This window comes from Pristis pectinata, chromosome 7, assembly GCF_009764475.1.
Source record: "Pristis pectinata isolate sPriPec2 chromosome 7, sPriPec2.1.pri, whole genome shotgun sequence".
Lineage (NCBI taxonomy): Eukaryota > Metazoa > Chordata > Chondrichthyes > Rhinopristiformes > Pristidae > Pristis > Pristis pectinata.
The window spans coordinates 60476903-60495266 of record NC_067411.1 but is presented as its reverse complement, the minus strand read 5'-3'; the positions used below and the strand labels follow the sequence as shown (position 1 = coordinate 60495266).

Genomic DNA, 18364 nt, shown 5'->3' with positions numbered 1-18364 from the left:
CAGAAGCAACTGTTGAGATCATCCAATACTCTTGCGTATAAGTGTGTTTTTCAAAGCTTGGTTTAAGTGACACTAAAGTTGCACTTCTGTTGTGTTTCATTTATCTGTGGAATAACTTACTACATCTTGGAACAGAGACTGCTTAACTATTCATTTTTTGTGTGCATGGTAACATGAAACTATTAAGAATTAATTGGTTCTGGATGCAATAAAGAAATATCTGTGAGACTGGATCTAGTGATGCACAGGCCATAGTCAAGAAACTACTTTCAATAAAGGTCAGGAGAACAGAAAAGTTGTCCTTGATGCATAGAATTTTTGGATTTATTCAAATAAAGGCCTTTTTAAATATCACTTTTTGTGCAGTGCCTTGTGTGCATCAGAAGCTTTGATGTGCCATTTGACCTTTTAGGTAAATTATATGCTTCTCAGTGTAAAACAGAACAACTTTTCCTTAGGAAGGACTAGATTGACAATTTAGTCACTTCTTAGTGCTACACATTCAAATGCCAAAATCCTGATATTCCTGACATCCTCGCCTGTATCATTCTATCCTTGCTCCAGTGTCCGACTCCCTCAGCAGCAGAACACCTGCTTACTGCAGTTTTCCAACAGCTGGGAAACCATCCCACACACTTTTGGGATGTGAGAGGAAACCTGAGCATCTGGAGGAAATTTACCAGGTCGCGTGCGAATTCCTGCATTGGAGGTTGGGAATGAACTGAGGTCACTAGCTGTGTCACTTTGCACCCAATGTGGAAGAATGTGAAATTGTCCATCTTGGCTAGAAAAAAGTGTGTTGTCTAAATAATGAGAAATTGCAAAAATAGTGAGATTGCAAAAGCCTAGTATTTGGGTACAGTAATTAGGAAAGCTAATAGAATGTCATTGTCCACTGATAAGGAAATTACATACAGATGTAGGGAGGTTGTACATTGTTTATAGGGCATTAGTAAGGCCATATCTGGAGTACTGTGTACAGTATTGATCTTAAGGAAAGATGTTATCCATTGGAAGCAGTTCAGATAAGGTTTACTCAACTAATACGTAGGATGGGTAGGCTGCCTTGAGGAAAAGTTGGGCAGCCTAGGCTTGTATCTGCTGCAGTTCAGAAGAGTGAGAGGGGACTCAATTAAAACATAGAAGATCTTGAGTCTTGCTAGGGTGGATGTGATGAGGATGTTTCTTCTTGTGGGAGATTCTAAAAGTAGGGATCACTGTTTTTAGGGGTCACCCATTTAAGGCAGATGAAGTGCAATGTTTTTTTTGCTTTCAAAGAGTTGTGGGTGTCCAGAATTCCCTTCCTTCCAGAGGATGCTGGAAGCCAAGTATTTGAACGTTAGAGTGGAGGTGGGTAGGCTATTGACAGGCAAGGGGATGAAAGGTTACCAGGGAGAGGTGGGAAAGTGAGTTGGATCAGCCATGATTGTTAAATGGTGAAGTAATTAAAGGAGCTGATTGGCCTGCTCCAGGACCTAATTCATGGGTTCATAGGGATTAAGTTTTAATGTATTTAATTGTTTTCAATGTTTTCTAATGTTTTTTTTACTCTTTTTAATTTCCTGTGTTTTGGAATTTTTTTTTAATATTTGATTGTTGGAAGCATCACGTTCTCTTTTGTCAGGTAAATGGGGATGTGGCTTAACTGACTGAAGCACTTCTAGGACCGGGGCTTGTATTTTTAGTGGGAAGGTCCTGCATTGCACAGGTCCTTGCTAATTGGGAGCTGGCTTTGAGTCCAAGTTGCACTGCAGGTAAGAACTGGTAGGCTGAGAGCAGGCGGGGAGACTCGCTGCTTAGTGAGCCAGGCCTGACAATGGCATTCCACGGTTTGGGCTTGGAGTCACAACTATAGGTAGCCTTGCCTTCTGTTTGGGATTGAGGATGACTGACTTTCACTCTGGTTCTGAGTTCTAAGGTGGCTAATGAGGCCAGTGTGGGAACTCATTGACATTTCAAGCTGGTGGTTGGGTAATCAGTGAAATATTCCACTCCATCCATTGCCCATGCAGGGCTTCTGTGTGTGCTGATGCATGGCTCAAGGTTCCCAATGTGTTCCTGAGGCAGCTGACTCCACTTTGAGCAGTCATTGGCCAGAGGTTCTAGGAGTCAATAGAGATGTTGCATTTTTCCATTCTGGATTTGAGTATGGAAATTTGAATGTTCCTCTGTCCACCTGGTAGTACCTTTCCATAAGAGAGAGACTGCTCTGATCTCTCATGGGATTCAGGCATGCAAATGACATGGTCTGCCTATCATGGCTGACAGTGAAACTATGGCCTCAATTACTGGGGATGTTGGCGTGGGAGAGGACACTGACGTTGTTTCATTTATCTTTCCAGTGAATTTAGAGGGTTTTGCGGCAACAGCATTGGTGGTATCTTTCCAATGCCTTAAAATACCTGTTGTAGGTGGTACTGATCTCCAGAAGCATGCAGGAGCACAGATCATTATGGTAGCTGTGTGCCATGTATGAAGTTTTGATCTTCAAAGACCCCTTTCCTCAATCGACCAGAGATTATGATGAATCTTATCAAGTTTGACTACACTGGAGGGGTGGCTTTCTAATTGTGGGAAGTGGTCCATATTTTCCAGTGTTTTGCTGTGAACCTTCTGTTGTCCAGTGTTCTGCTGACACATTGCAATGTGCCTGTTATGAAATTGCCTCCATGAACACACAGATGAATATGTTGAGTAACCGGACTGGTTCAGTGTCTTTAATTTTAATTTGGGGGTTTTGATGACAATTACTCAGTGCTGGGGAGAACTTTGCAGAAACTGAAAAGTAAAACAATCAATAAACAGTGGGGAGAAAAGATCTCAAATAAGAAATTATGGATGTATCTAAAATTTTTTAAAAAGACTAATATTTCAAGTAAAGGCAGTTGGTTTCAAGTTGGAATATTACCCTTTACTGCACGGTAAAACTGTGCTCTAATTATTTCTGGATATAACCAAATAGTAATCTATATTGACAATTTGACTGTAATCATACTCTGTAGCTTGAAGCATCCTTGTTGCTCCACATTTCAGCTTAAGAAATGAACTGATATTAACTTCTAATTCTGTTTTGATTACATTTTCCAATCGCACAAATTTTTTTAAAAAAGTGCATGAGTCAACATTGCCAGCAGTTGAAGAACTATTTGATTGCACATTTGGTCTACTGCAACAATACTGACTGTGTTCTCCTCTTATGTTTTTCCTTTAAGTCTCAACAGCCAAGTCCTGCTGGTTCTAGTTCCAGTTCAAGTTTTACACCATCTCAAAACAATAGACAAGGTAAAGATTTGAAGTGGTATCCATACATATTTTATTTTTAATCCCCACATTTTCTATATTGTGTAGCTCTTTTCATCATCTGTTAACTTCTTTACAAGGATAAGATTTCAGCTATCTGCAAATTCCCCCTCCCCCACCCTCATAATCTGGCCGTCCAATGTAAGAAATTAGTCTAGTCATTCTCTTCACTGATTGCCAAACTTCTGTGACCTAATCAGCATATTACATGTTCTGGGTGTAACTATGAATCCAATCGACTACATTAAATTGTTCTGCAATACTTGGTCTTGTTGAGCCTACCAGAATTTCTGATCCCCTCTCTGCTATATCTTTGTTCACCATACACTGATGGTTTATTACTCTCTTGTATGCAGTAATTGTCATGTTTCATTTTGGCTAACATTTTCATCACTCACATTTTGTTGAACTCTTATGACCTGATCCAACAGCCAATTTTTGCTTTTCAAACGTTCAAAGAAATCTAGAAACCCAGTAGAGCTCCTTAGGGCATGCTATTCAGCAGTCCTTTGCCTAATGTTTATTTTTCCCTGAATGCTTGTGCTTTAAATTGTGATATCATGCAGAGATGTGAATGTTTTCAGGAAGAGGAGGCAAGGTCTTGATGTCAACTTTTAACTGTTTCACATTATAGATATCCAGCCACACTAGTTAATTCTCACTCTCGCCTCCTTCCCCCCACCCCACCCCCCCACCCCCACCAGTGTACCTATGTCTCTCTCATTCCTATTACCACAAGAGTCTCCATTTCAAGCATCTTGATTTTAGTGCCTTAATCTTAGTGTTTCAATTTTTCCATCTTACTCTGAATTTGCATTCATCAACTTGTGCTTTTCTATGCGTTTTTGTTAATCTTACCAGCCTGATGGGTATCTTCCACACTTCGATCTATACATTCTTGGCTCCAGTTTCCCTCACCTTTTCTCTGTCACGTTTAGGTCATTGCCAACTGCAGCTTCAGTATTGCTTTCTATGCACCACATCTTGACCAGGTGCAATGATCCCAGAATGTGAACAAAGGTTATAACCAGGATTATACCAGCAATGGAAGATATTTGTTCTATACGTTGAAGAAGCTGGTTTGTTTTCGGGGCAGGAGAAGTAAAGGCAGAGAGCAAATAGTATTCAAACTTGTGGGTTTTTGACAGAACAGTTATGGAGGAACTATTTCCTGTGGTCAGTTGCTTGATAACCAGCTCCCATGTACTTAAAGTGATTAGCAAAGGAACTAAAGGTGAAGTGAAGAAAATGTTTTCCCACTGAGAACTAGTCTGGTGTGAGATGTACTTCCTGAAAGTGTGGAGGAATCAGATTCCAGAAGAACCATCAAAAGGCAATTACAAATTAATGGGAATCCAATTATCGGGGGGAAAAAATGAAGTGCAGACACAGCAGATAGCGCAAATGATGATCTCCCCTAATTTAACACTAGATGAATTCAGTCAATGTGATATTTGCACATAGCAAGGTCATTTCTCATTTACTGCTGGTGGACCAAGTGATATTTTGGTTGAGTGAAGAATGTTGACCAGGTCGTCATAAGGCATTTCTCTCTGAAAACTGAGGTCTAACAATGTTTCAAACAACTCTGGGGTATCAGTAACAAATGAATGCCTGCCTACACTGTGTGCTAAGAGAATATCCAGCACTTGCATTCAGTTCAGAACACTGGTAACCAAATTGAGTTTATTGTGCATGCCATGATGTGGGTCTGTGGATTACAAATCTGACCTGCCAATCATCAACTGCTACTGCTTGCTAATGAGGTAAGAAGCCAAACAATTTACCTTTTGGCACTGAAATTAATGATGGATTCTAGTTACATAAAGTGCAGTGAATGCATGCAAAATAACCTATAATTGTCATGGACCCTAACCTTTACCTAGGATTGCCTCTAGGTTAATTGCTGAGCTTTTAAATTTGATCCAGAAGGAACAACTGGTATAAAATAGGAGTTCTTGATTTGTGCCCAAGTGATTAATGTAGTGCACAAAAAACTGTATTAGATTCAATTTTTTTTCCCGATCTCCCGGCTTCCCTGCCAAGTGCTGTGCAAAGTTATTAAAAAAAAACATGTTCTACTTCCTCTTGGTGCTGAATTAGCAAGCCTTGGTTGATATTGTGCACCTTATCTCTGTGCATTTTCATCATGGTGAAGAGAAGACAAAGTAACCAGGGTCTCAGCTCTTAGTCTCTAAAGGCTGATCTCCGGAGGAGATGCACATGTGTAATTATGAGAGTACTGGATTTCCATTATACCAACATCTTCCAAAATAAAATGTCAGTTTTGTTCCATGAAAGTACATTGAAGTAACCTCTTCAACATGTAGATGTATTTATTTCAAGTTGGAGTGAAGAAAGATCTGAATTGTAATCTATTTGTCAGTATCCCATTCAAAGTCTGGTTGTGAAGTTCTTTTTCATTTATCTTTTAAACAGGTCCTCTGAGATCTATAATGGAAGATCTCCATTCTGAAGACAATGAATCAGACGAAGATGAAAATGGAAATGTGTCTGATGTAGAGATATCACTAAATACTCACTGTGGAAGCAGAGGACACAGGTAGTATAGCAATGGGAAAATTAAGAGATTATGAAACTTTTGTGCATTTTAATTCATCAATGTCTGTTATATTTCTTAAAATATAGAAAGAGGCCATTCATTCCATCAAATAGATGCTGGCTTCTGAAGCAATCCCATCAAAGCTATTCCCCCAATTAGTGTAACCTATTCTCACTCTCCTTCATGCTCATGCACATCAGCCTCCCCCCACCCACTTAAAGGACACAGTAGCCAATTACAGAGGACACAGCCAATTAATCTGCCAACCAGCATGTCTTTGGGAAGTGGGAGGAAACTTGAAGCAGATTTTATGTATACTAGGAGAAAGTGGGGTAGCTTGCTAAAGGGTAGGTCCGCTCAGGACAAAGGAGGGAATTTATATCGAACCAGAGGAAGTGGACAAGGTCCTCAATGATTAATTTGCATTGGTCTTCACCAAGGAGAAGGACATGGATGATGGTGAGATTGGGAGGGGTTTGTTGATATTCTAGGGCATGTCAGTATTAAGGAAGAGGAGGTGTTGAGTGTCTCAAAACATTTGAGGTGGATAAGTCCCCACAGAAGCAAGGGGGGAGATTGCTGGGGCTTTGACAGAGATCTTTGTATCCTCTTTTGCCATGGGCAAGGTTCCAGAAGACTGGAGAGTAACCAATGTCTCATTGTTTAATAATGGCTATAGAGGCAAGCCAGGAAACTACAGACCAGTGAGCCTTACATCATTCACAGGGAAATTATTGGAGAAGGTTAGGGACTGAATTTACTCACATTTGGGAAAAGCATGAACTTATTAGGGGTAGACAGCATGGCTTTATGCAGGGGAGGTCCCATCTTTCAAATTTGATGGAGATTTTTGAAGTAGTGACAAAGAATGTTGAGTTTGGGTCAGTTAATTTTGGCTACATGGACTTGAGTGAAGCATTTGAGAAAGTCCCTCATGGTAGGGCGGTCCTGAAGATTAAAGCACATGGGATCTATGGTGAATTGGGAAATTGGATACAAATCTGGCTTGGTCATAGATAGTAGTGGTAGAGAGGTCTTTCTCTGGCTGGAGGTCTGTGACTCCCTTCCCTCAGTTTTTGTTTAATTGTTATTCCAGAATGAGCTTGAGTGATGGAAGTGACAGTGAGAACAGTGGCAGCTCTACCCCACCCAGAAATGAAGCACCTCCAATACTAAAAGCCAGCAACAGCAATAACCAGGTATGGCATGAAGCTGTGTGACAAACTGGAACACCCAGAAAGCTCAACATAGATATAAAGTCTGTTAATGTTTTTCAAATGTATAAAATATACTTTATAATTTTATGAATATGGAACATATATTTTCAGAAATGTTGTATGTAAAATTTTCCTGGAGCACATTAGTGTACCATCAAACTTTTATTTCTCTTCACCCCACTTTTTTCTTTGACTCCCTTCTCTCAGCTTCCTTAGTTGGCCCTGCCCCAATGGTTTCCTTTGCTCTTCCCATTCTGCCCCTCATCCCCTCCCCAGCATTTAACTTTGGTATACTAAAGTGTCATTATTTTGTTGCACCATTTAATACTAAATACAGGACTTCAAAGATGAACCATTTGTAAATATGAGTTAATACAATGGAAAGTAAATTGCAGGAAAGGGCAAGTTGTCCTTGCATAAGAAATTATTTAAGCCTTCACTGGAACCTGCTGAACTTAAGTTTGATTCATTTCAAAAATCAATAGGAGGAAAAAAAACACTCGTTAACTTACCCATTAAGCTTAGAAGACCATGAGAAATGTTGTCTTTTTAGCACTCAGCAAGATTATTGCAATGTAGTCTATTGGAGAAGGTGTTAATTGCACAAAAAGGTTAAACATGAATGTTTTTTTTAAAAAAAGCACATTGCAGAGAATTATGACCTCTGATAAATGTGTTGCATTAAATACACCTGTGTTGCAGTCACGTGTTTTGAGGCCAATGTTGCAATTCTGGTATTTACTTCAATAAATAAAAATGTACTTCGATTTTCCATCCTTTTGTTGTGGATACTACCAGCTGCTTTAGTGGATCTATCTCCTATACAAGCCTTTTCAAAACTGGAAAATAAGATTTCTCATGGATAATGTTACTGAGTTAGTAATTAAGATAAGATCTTTATTAGCCACATGTACATAGAAACACACTGTGAAATAGATCTTTTTATGTAATGATTTTGGGGGGAAGCCCGCAAGTGTTGCCACGCTTCCGGCGCCAACATAGCATGCCCATAACTTCCTAACCTGTACGTCTTTGGAATGTGGGAGGAAACCCACACAGACACGGGGAGAATGTACAAACTCCTTACAGACTGGCCAGATTTGAACCCAGGTCAACTGAGTGTTCCACAGTTTTATTTTACTACTCAGATGTCTGTCCAAGAGTGGTAGCCAAATGTTTTGTCTTTCAAAAATTCAACTTTTCAATTGAAATTCTGTGTGATCAAGAGGAAAATAGCTGAATGACCTGTGCCTCTTAGAAGATGTCAGTGCTCAGATAGGATTACCTATTTCTGTGGCATTTGTATAATCTGTGCTTTATAACCATGGTCAACTGAAAATTTTGTTTTCGGATAGCCATTATCACCAAAGGGTGTAGATACAAAGGCAATCTCTCTCTTGGGGACAGAAAAAAAATGATTTGAAGTAGCCATGACACACTTTCTCCTGTGAACATGAATACAATTTATATAGTCAAACACTTACACACCAGGGATAAGCTTGAAGTAATTACAGGAACCATATTTATTCTGAAATGTACCATCCTCTCTCAGTTAATGTTTCCAATTAGAAAATGAAATGAACAAGCTATTAAAATCAGAAATTAGCACCAGATCTCTTGCCTGCACAGAGTTTCCATGATCTATTGAGTACTGCTTAATGGTAAGGAATGAATACTGATGTAGCACATGCATATAATGTCTTTTCTGAACCTGATGCTCGCATGAAAGCCCACAGAAATACTCCAAGATAAATTACGGCTTCTACCTCAAATTTTGATGCAACTGCATGCATTTCTATTTATTAAAAAAACGTCTTTCACCAACGATCCAAAGACTAAAACAGTGACTCAATCTATCCATTCTTGTGCAAACCTATTCACTTGTAGCCAAGCAAGCAGATGGACTGCTGCACAGTGATTAAAGGGCCCATTTCTGCAAAAGGGGAGTGTCAACTCAGGGTATAAGATGGCAGAAGGGTCTTGCAAGTAGTACAGATGGAAGATGTAGGAAGAGCCAGAGATGACTGGCCCATCACTTAAGCCAGAGATGGGAAAATTGAAAAAGTGACATGCAGCTTGGAGAGGTGGAGAACTTATCAAAGCTGGCACATTTTTTTCCATGAAGCATAGCTATTTTTATTGAGCCTGAGTGCAGCCAGAAGCAAGAGCACTGAGGATGCCTGTGGCTGAAGTATTTACGCCTCTATTACAACAGGTGTTAGAAGTCAAAAGCCCATTAAAGCAAAGCAAACCTGAGAAAGCAATAAAGAATGGTGAATATGACAAGGTAAGCTGCATTTCTTGCATTCTTGAAGTTCTTTCATACAACAACACATTGTAGTCCTGAGTTCTTGGGCATAGCAAATATGAAAGCGTGAAAATTTTCAAGTGTTGCTCAAAGTAAATTGGCAAAACAATTGCCCTTCTCTCGAGTTCCACTTGCTGGTACAATTTTACTTGTTCAGTAGGGAAAATAGCTGTGGCAGAATTCTTCTGGGAAGTTAAACTTCTTAAAGTTGATTGAGTCAAGTTCTTTTTATCCAGCTCATTTCCACCAACAAACCAGCCCCCCCTCCTTTCTTCAGTGTCAACAGCAGTTCATCTGGGGCTGTAGGAAACTCCTAAACACTGCACTGTTTCAGAACGAGGTAACTTAGCCATTGTGATCTTTTCTGAAGCCTCACTGTCTATCCTGTTATATTAATACATAGTTTGGTGCTTGTTACAATTACTTCTGAAATGGTAGAGCACAGAAATGGTCCATTGGCAAAGTAGGTTCCTGTCGTAATCATCTTGCAGTAACGTTCCATTGAAATGAGTCTTCCATACAAAGCAATTTCATTCATTGAGTTTGATCTTATAAGCAAGGCTTGTAGATGAGAAGCTCTAGGTTAGAGTGATTTGTCCCATATAAGACATGGGGAAATTGAGCATGAATGAACTTGTTTCAATACCACAGGCTCCAAAGCAAGCAAATACCACAAGACCTCTGCCTCATGCCATTGTTGAGGTATCTGCTGTGTAGAGTTGGAAGAGTATTTGTATTTCAAAGCCTATAATGGGAACAAGAGTTCCTTCTAAATTAATTCTGGATGGCACTGTGGTCAGATAAGAAGCAAACAAGTTTTCTGGAGATATGGCTCCTTCAGCTAACACTAATAATTCAGAAGTAGCAAATCCAGCTACAGGTAAACCAAGATGATTCATGGTGTAAGCATAGAACCTGGAGAGCCCCCTTGACTGGTGGCAGTGGCAGTTGAGTTTGATTACAAGAATTGGGTATCCACTCCAAAAAAAAATCTGCAAACTATGACAATTTTCTATAGAATCTGGCAAGTGATAGTAATGCTGAAATTAAATCAGCTTGCCTATAATAAATTGCTATCTAATCATTTGGGTTCTCCAATGGATTTTGAGTTGGTGTGTATGCGCCGTTCTTTTTTTCTGCCTATTGCTGTATTTCCCTCCCCACTCAGTCAAATAAATCCAGCCTATCTGCGTCCTCGATTATTTTAAATTGCACCTTTTGAGAGTTGCTCAGGTCCATTGGAATTTCTTTTGAATCTTCTTTCATCCATGTAATTTTGATTTCAATTCCTGCACCTTATTCTAAAGTGGGTGACAAACTTGAGCTGCAGAAGCCAAATACACGGAAGTGGATTATATTTATATTTGATGAATTTTAAGGTGAACTTTTACTTTTGGAGTTGTGTATACAGTATCTGACATTGTTTTATTTGGGGCTATGGAGCTGGCAGCACACTAAATATATGAATGACATATATCTTGCCAGTTTTGCATCCTAATATGGCTCACTGTAGCAAACCAATTTCTGTGGACTTTCCCCGTAATCCCTTTTATCCCACAGGGCTAAACACATTCAGCATAATTAACTCATAATGTGGTCTTTATATATAGATTTATGGTATTTGTATTATTTTTAACTTCAGCAAGGATATCTTGAAGAGTAATAGCTTGGATGATTTCAAAGCAGATATCTGATCACTGCTCAGAGTTAGGCAGCATTTGTAGGGAAACAGTTGAAGTTCTGGGTCAATGATTCCTCTAAGGATTGAACTATCAAGGCATCCATTTCAAAATCTGCAATAAGATAACAAATAGGCGAATTAACGTTAGTCAATATATCTTTAACTGTGTGTGCCCAAAGTCTGGACTTTTTTTTAAAAAGCATGATTCATTTGATTTTATTGAAAGAGACTTTTAAGACAGCATGGTCTAGAGACCACTCAAAGACGAATGAACATTCATAAAGAATCACAGCCTGGTTTTGACTTAGACTTTTAGTAAATCAAAAGACATCTTGAACACCCTTGTACATATTCCCAAATCGAGTGCTGAGGTTCAGTCTGTGACAGCAGAAAGTTGTGCTTTCTTGAGGAATGGGTCTATTCTTAACCTTTTAGTTTTCCTTCGCCAGTTATTGAAGGACCAAAACTGTTGGATAAGAACATGAAAACTGATTCACGGTTGTGGTATTTCCATTAATTAAGTAAACCCCCTTTAAATCCTTGTTGCAAATAGCAGGTGTTCATTTGAAATTAACATTGAGGGAGTCCAAGGATCGTGGTTGATCCGCTGTGCTGCTTGGTGATTTCAGTTGCATTCTCATTGAGTTTCAACTGTTACTGCTATTGAGGTTTAATTAACTGTATTAATTGCAACAACTTGGCATTTAATTGCAACTGAAACAAATAAGGTAACCAGACAAGAAATTGCTAGAGCTAAAAGCATAATGGCAGGGTACAGTGGGTGAAGAGTAATATATCACAATGAATATTACTGATTTATGAGCACGGTTTCATCTGCTTGATTAAAACCCTTTTTGCACTGAATTCCAAATACTTCAAATATTCCTTCCTTGCCCTTGGTCTTGATCAGCCATAAGTCTGTCTGATTTCTTCTGTGGGTATCTCCATTTCCCATCCCCTACAATTATCTATTCCCAGTTACCAATCCTGTTTGTTGCTACAGTACCACTCTTACATTGACAAATTAATATACATTCAATAAAATCCAACTTCACTGGATTGTCCATGTGTCATTTTTGGCTATTTACTAATTAGGTGAAAACAAAACATTTTGGGTTATAATTTTGGCATCAAATCAAGAGAATCAGAAAAATCTTTGGCAACTCCAATGTAAAGCTTAGTGAATTTGAATAAGTTTGAAGTCAATGCAGACTGAATTATTTGAAGTAAATTGGATTTTTTTCCCCAACATGAATCATTTTTACAAGTAAATATTATACATGTTCCATATTGCACCGATCTTGTATTTTACAGGAAGATTAAGAACAAGTCTTTTAAATCTGGCAAACCTTCTATTAATCACTTTGAAACTTATAAATTCCAAGGAAAACATGGCACAAAAAATGAAATGGGTGAATTACAGTTCATTTACTTTAGTGCAGAGGAGGCTGAAGGGGGACCTGATGGACATGTATGAAGTTGTGATGTGGATAAAGTAGAGGTGTCTGTGACCAGAGAGCATGGATTTAGTCTAAGGGGCAGGAGGTTTGGAGAGGATTTGAGGAAGAATTTTTTTCCACCCAAAGGGTGCTTGAAACCTGGACCTCCCTGCCAAAAAGGGTGGTGGAGTCGGGTAGTTTCACAACATTCAAAAAGTATTTGGATAAGCACTTGAAATGCTGTGGGATGGAAGGCTGTAGGCCAAATGGTGAGAAATGAGATCAGTAAAAATGAATACTTAATGGCTGCATGGACATGGTGGGCCGAAGGACAAGTCTAGAAGATCAACTTTACTACAACTGCTGACATTTCCTGCCCTGATTTAATCCATTGATTTAGTAAGGATTAAACTGTGTCTTAGCCAAAATTACCAAATTTAAGTGCGTCCTTGCCGTCTGTAGCTTGCTAATCCCAGTTTTGGAAACTTGAGATGTTTTGAATCCAATAATTATGTGTAAATATATGATGAAAGATGTTTTGGTTTCCTAAGTACAACTTGCATAGAATAGCTCTATTTCAATATTGATGGTGTACCATTTCCAGAAGGGATATCTTGATTATGATTTCATATACAAGGCTCATCATCTTCTGACCTTTATTAATGTTGCAGCTGAATCTATAACACTTTTGTATACCAAATATCTTTTACAATATGTTTATTTCCTACAGTTTTCTGGTTAAACCATGACAAACTATACTGAGCATCTTCTTGTATTTAGTGTGGGATTATATATTTAACACCTGTTCTGTTCAGCATTTAACTCTAAAGCTTAAAAATAAAAATAATTCTCTATTTGACTATGTCTTTAGGCATATCTGGATGAGTTGGTTGAACTTCATAGAAGGCTTATGACACTTCGTGAACGGCATATACTACAACAGGTAAGAACATTTACAAAGTCTAGTTTTTGATTAAAATATACCTTGTTTTATGCCACATTTAAGCACTGTTCATTCCATAATTTATATGCTATTGGTACTCAACTTGCGCATGTGAGTTTCATTGCAAGGAACATCTATCTAAAAGTCTTGCTTTCCTCTACCTGTTTTTGCCAGTCTCTTTATACTGTCATTCTCCTTTTAAACTATCCGTTTTATGTTTTCCTATTGCATCTCTGGTGGTCACATTTGTGGAGGCACTTTGTTTTAATAGTATATCTCATTTTCGTGCTGAATTTTTAGCAGGCATTTTATTCTGCCAACACTGAGTCTTGTCTTTATTTCATGAGTAATGCCAGTATGAATCACATTATTCTCGGCCTTTTCTGGTTGCTGCTTTGGTGTAAAGTTGTACAGTGTAAAGTTGATTAAGTCCAATGAAATATTTTTTTTAGTGATGTGTGAAGGGCAAATATTGGCCAGGACAACCTGCCCTTCAAGATATTTTTTTTCCATTATATACTTCCATTTTCCATGTGTGCAGGTTTTTCAACTCTTGCCCAGGACCCTGAAGACACTTGCAGGGTATCACCAATTCTCCCCTTGTTGGAACTGAACCTGGTACTTTTTGAGCCCCCAAAACCCTTGATACATTTTCCCTCTAGATGATTCTGTTGGCCCATAGAAATCAACTTTACCAATTTTAGAAACTCGTTTCCGCTGGATTGTTCGCACACCAAAAGATACAGATACCCTGTATGTACCATCCAGTTTACTGCTGCTAACTGAAGTAGATTTAATAGGGCTATTTTGTCTTTTTGAATGGAAAATAATGTAGACTTGTATGGAGTCAGTCATACAGCATGGAAACGGGCCCTTCAGCCCAACTCGACTTTGGCAGACAACAATGCCAGAGACACGGTGCAGTATCACATTGGTCTGGTGTGTCAGCTTTTGGGACATGCAAAGCAAAATTGGGTATGTCTGGATTCAGTGCAGTGAGAGAAAGAAATCTCTGCTTTGATGGGTTAGGAATCTGAAGTGGGGTCAGGGCTATTAAATCAGTGGGGGTTGGGCAGGGGTCAGTATGACTGTTGGTAGGGAGATAAGAAAGGGAAGGAATTGGTCAGGTGGTGTAATTGGTCATTGGGAGTGTGGAATCACAAAGTCTGGCGTCAGGAGCAGTAGTTGATGGGTTGTGTTGGGTCTAGTGGGTTTCATGAGGTTGGGGCCCACATTACTTGGTGACCTTGTTTGAGGCAGGTTCCTGGTTTATGACTGAAGCTGCCCTCAACAACTTGATTTCCTAGATGGTGTTGAGCAAGCAATTTTAAGACAATTTTAGAATTCAACTTTACCCACTGGCAAAATTAGCACACAAAATTACCTGTATTTGGTTTCCACCAAATATGCCATTATTGTAGCTATAGTTAAATGTTATTGTTATATTGACGTGATGATGTATCACTGGGACTAAACATTCCACAAATGAAATTCAGTTCACAGTGCCACAGTGTGTGTAAGTAATAAATGGGCTTGGAATTCAGCTAATTAGTTGCTTATTTGTTTTCAGATTGTTAATCTAATAGAAGAGACTGGACATTTTCACATCACAAACACAACGTTTGATTTTGACCTTTGCTCACTGGATAAAACCACAGTTCGCAAACTGCAGAGTTACCTGGAAACTTCGGGAGCTTCCTGAGGGGAAAAAATGAAACCCGCAGCCAGAAGCTGGAGACTAGAACTTTCAGTGATGCAGCCCATGTGACTAGCCCTATAGAGCGACTTACTGCAGCTTTTTTTTCCAGCCAGACATGCTTCTCGACCCTTAACATGTTGTAGGGGTGAGTAAATGCAGAGAGATTCGACAGATCCTGATCAGCCTGACGAAAGCGCTAGGAATGTTGGACTGTGAGATCCATCATCTCCTTTACCTTCCATCCCTGGATACTTGCTCTTTACGTATCTGTGTGGTGTCCAAGTTCACATGGCAAATGATGCATGTGCAACACTGCCTTAGTACACAACTGATCTATTTATTGAAGTAAACTGAAAAATATTCTTGGATCTTTGGAACAACACTACCAGACATTGAGCACTCGGTTCACATTTATGACCATGGCTTGTGAATGCAGTAGGAGTCATTCACCAGATGAATTTATCTACTGGTGAATTTATCTACACTTTTAATTTTCTTTTGTAAACTAGCTGCGATAGTAGGGACACTATATGTGACTACACAAAATGTAGCCTTAGTAATTGAAAACTGTAGTGCTTTAAAATCTATTGTGCACTGTTCTTTGAAATGTTACCAGCTTTCTTTTAATTAGTGATCAATCAGGATGAATTTTATCTGCATAATCTGACAAACAGATTTTCTCTTTTCTGGATTGATTCAGACTTTAATCGGGAATAGGATTTTTTTGGTGAGTGTAATTTTCCTCAACTTTCTCATGTCCGCTGCATCTTTGTTCTTGCACACTTTGGTCACCCATAAGTAAAACTGCGTCTCCTGTTTTGTTCACATTGGTTCTCTGGTACAAACCTGTCTGCACCCTCTTGTTGCTTAATCCCACGGTCATACAGGCTCACACAACCAACTGATGGCGTACGGAAGAGAGCTCTTACCAACCAGACTGGTTGATCACTAGTTTAAAGCTTCTGGCATTTCAGATGTATTTAAATTTTTTTTAATAAGAAGACTCTATGTGGGATTGTCTGAAATATTCTGTTGCCAATTTTCTGTAAGTTTGTTGTAGAAAATTCTTGATTTGGGATTAATTATTTATTTGAAATGCACCCTTCACTGCCAAGTCTGTTTTTGCTGTCTTTACCATTCTGGTAAGGTGTCCAAGCATTTCTGTCCATCCTTTTGGATAGGTTTTTCTTTAATAATACATTGCTTCAGAGGAGTCTTTTTTGAGGAGACCTTAACTGTTATTTTCAGTCCAAAGAGGGGATGAGTTTTTAGTACTTTTTTTTATTACCGAAGATTCAGAAGTCGCTTCCAGCAGAACAAGTGTACTTTCCAATGATAATGAGGTTCAAATAAGTCATTGTGTCCATTACTTGAAATGTTACCTTGTTAGTATACTTTTAATGTGCAATTCATATCAGAAGAAATGGACTTTTTTTTAAATAAGAAATAGGGGAAAAGAAAACTTGATTTCATGTATGTAATGTTCAGTGTATGTTTTCAGTTGCCATTACAATTTGATTTTTGTTGTGTACATGGTAAAACCCACAAGTTCTTTCTAGGAGAAGAAAAATCTCTACCAATCCTCAGAGGTTTAACTTGGTACTTTGAGTCCCCTTTAATTTAATGTAGTTGTTTGGTCCATCTTAATTGTTGTGGCTAAATTATGTGGTACAGCTCCTTTAAATTTTTAAAAGCTATTTTACTAAATTTGAATGCGACTCAGTCCTTTTGATTCCATCCAATGCATTCTTTATTTGAATATACTCTGAACATCCAGATGTTAAAAGGCAATGCAGTGAAAACAGTTGCCTTTTTTAGTAGGACTGGCTTAGGGAAAGAGGGTTGGTTTCATTGCGTGCTTCGAAGGGAAAATATATGGTATTAGAACATTAATGGTTTAAACCAAATATGTTTCTTTGTAATCAAATCAGGATGGAAATGAATTGGTCTATGGTACTGCTCAAATGTGGGACACCAGTCTTAAATCTTTTTTGCAAAAGGCATGTACATGAAGTAAACTTAACATTTCAGCTTGAATCTTGAGCAAAACATGTTACAATGTTGAGTCTCCCACTATATTTAATTAGAACAAGTGTCACACTCCCAAAACAATTTTTTGCATTATCTTTTCCATCACTTTTTTGTATTTAGAGTACAAAATAAATCCTCTTTTCCAAATAACTGACAATTGTGTATATACTTTCTGTAGTTGAATGGTAATGTTTCCTCTGAGGTATCTATTTGTTTGGGCTATGTGCCAGTCATCTCTGTAGCTATATTAGATTGTGACTTTTTTCCCTTAAAATAGCCACATGCATTTTACTCTGTATCAGAGGATATTAAATTAAAACTGAAATTTCTTAATGTGCAGTTTTTAATACTTATTCAATGCATTCATTAAATAGCACCCATGGTATAGTGGATTAAGAAATCCCTTGGAAGTTCCATGCAATTCAGGATTTGCTAAATATGGATGTTAGTCCAATACTAAACAATGTCAAGAACATGAGATGACATTGGTTTATTATTGTCACTTGTACCAAGGTACAGTAGAAAAACTTGTCTTGCGTACCGATCGTACAGGTCAATTCATTACACAGTGCAGTTACATTGAGTTAGTACAGACTCCATTGATGCAGTACAGGTAAAAACAATAACAGTACAGAGTAAAGTGTCACAGCTACAGAGAAAGTGCAGTGCAATAAGGTACAAGGTAGATTGCGAGGTCATAGTCCATCTCATTGTATAAAGGAACTGTGTAATAGTCTTATCACAGTGGGGTAGAAGCTGTCCTTAAGTCTGGTGGTACGTGCCCTCAGGCTCCTGTATCTTCTACCCGATGGAAGAGGAGAGAAGAGAAAATGACCCGGGTGGATGGGGTCTTTGATTATGCTGGCTGCTTCATCAAGACAGTGAGAGGTAAAGACAGAGTCCAAGGAGGGGAGGCTGGTGTCTGTGATGCGCTGGGCTGTGTCCACAATTCTCTGCAGTTTCTCGCAGTCCTGGGCAGAGCAGTTGCCGTACCAAGCCGTGATACATCCAGATAGGATGCTTTCTATGGTGCATCGGTAAAAGTTGGTGAGAGTCAAAGGGGACAAACCGAATTTCTTTAGCCTCCTGAGGAAGTAGAGGCGCTGGTGAGCTTTCTTGGCCGTGGCATCTACGTGATTTGACCAGGACAGGCTGTTGGTGATGTTCACTCCCAGGAACTTGA

General features: G+C 38.8%; 1 protein-coding gene across 3 annotated transcripts in view; it reads left to right on the top strand.

Moving 5' to 3' along the window:
- mllt3 (MLLT3 super elongation complex subunit) overlaps positions 1-17512 on the top strand; it is a 113261-nt gene extending 95749 nt beyond the window's left edge. For 2 of the 3 annotated variants that reach the window (XM_052019603.1, XM_052019600.1), the window contains exons 6-11: positions 3213-3282; positions 5740-5863; positions 6960-7062; positions 9296-9367; positions 13380-13451; positions 15022-17441. In XM_052019603.1, the coding sequence (XP_051875563.1) occupies positions 3213-3282; positions 5740-5863; positions 6960-7062; positions 9296-9367; positions 13380-13451; positions 15022-15153 (573 nt within the window). In that variant the 3' untranslated portion in view covers positions 15154-17441. Of the gene's footprint in view, positions 1-3212; positions 3283-5739; positions 5864-6959; positions 7063-9295; positions 9368-13379; positions 13452-15021 lie in introns of all 3 variants that reach the window. The other variant, XM_052019602.1, reaches the window with a different exon arrangement.
- Positions 17513-18364: the final 852 nt, after the last annotated feature.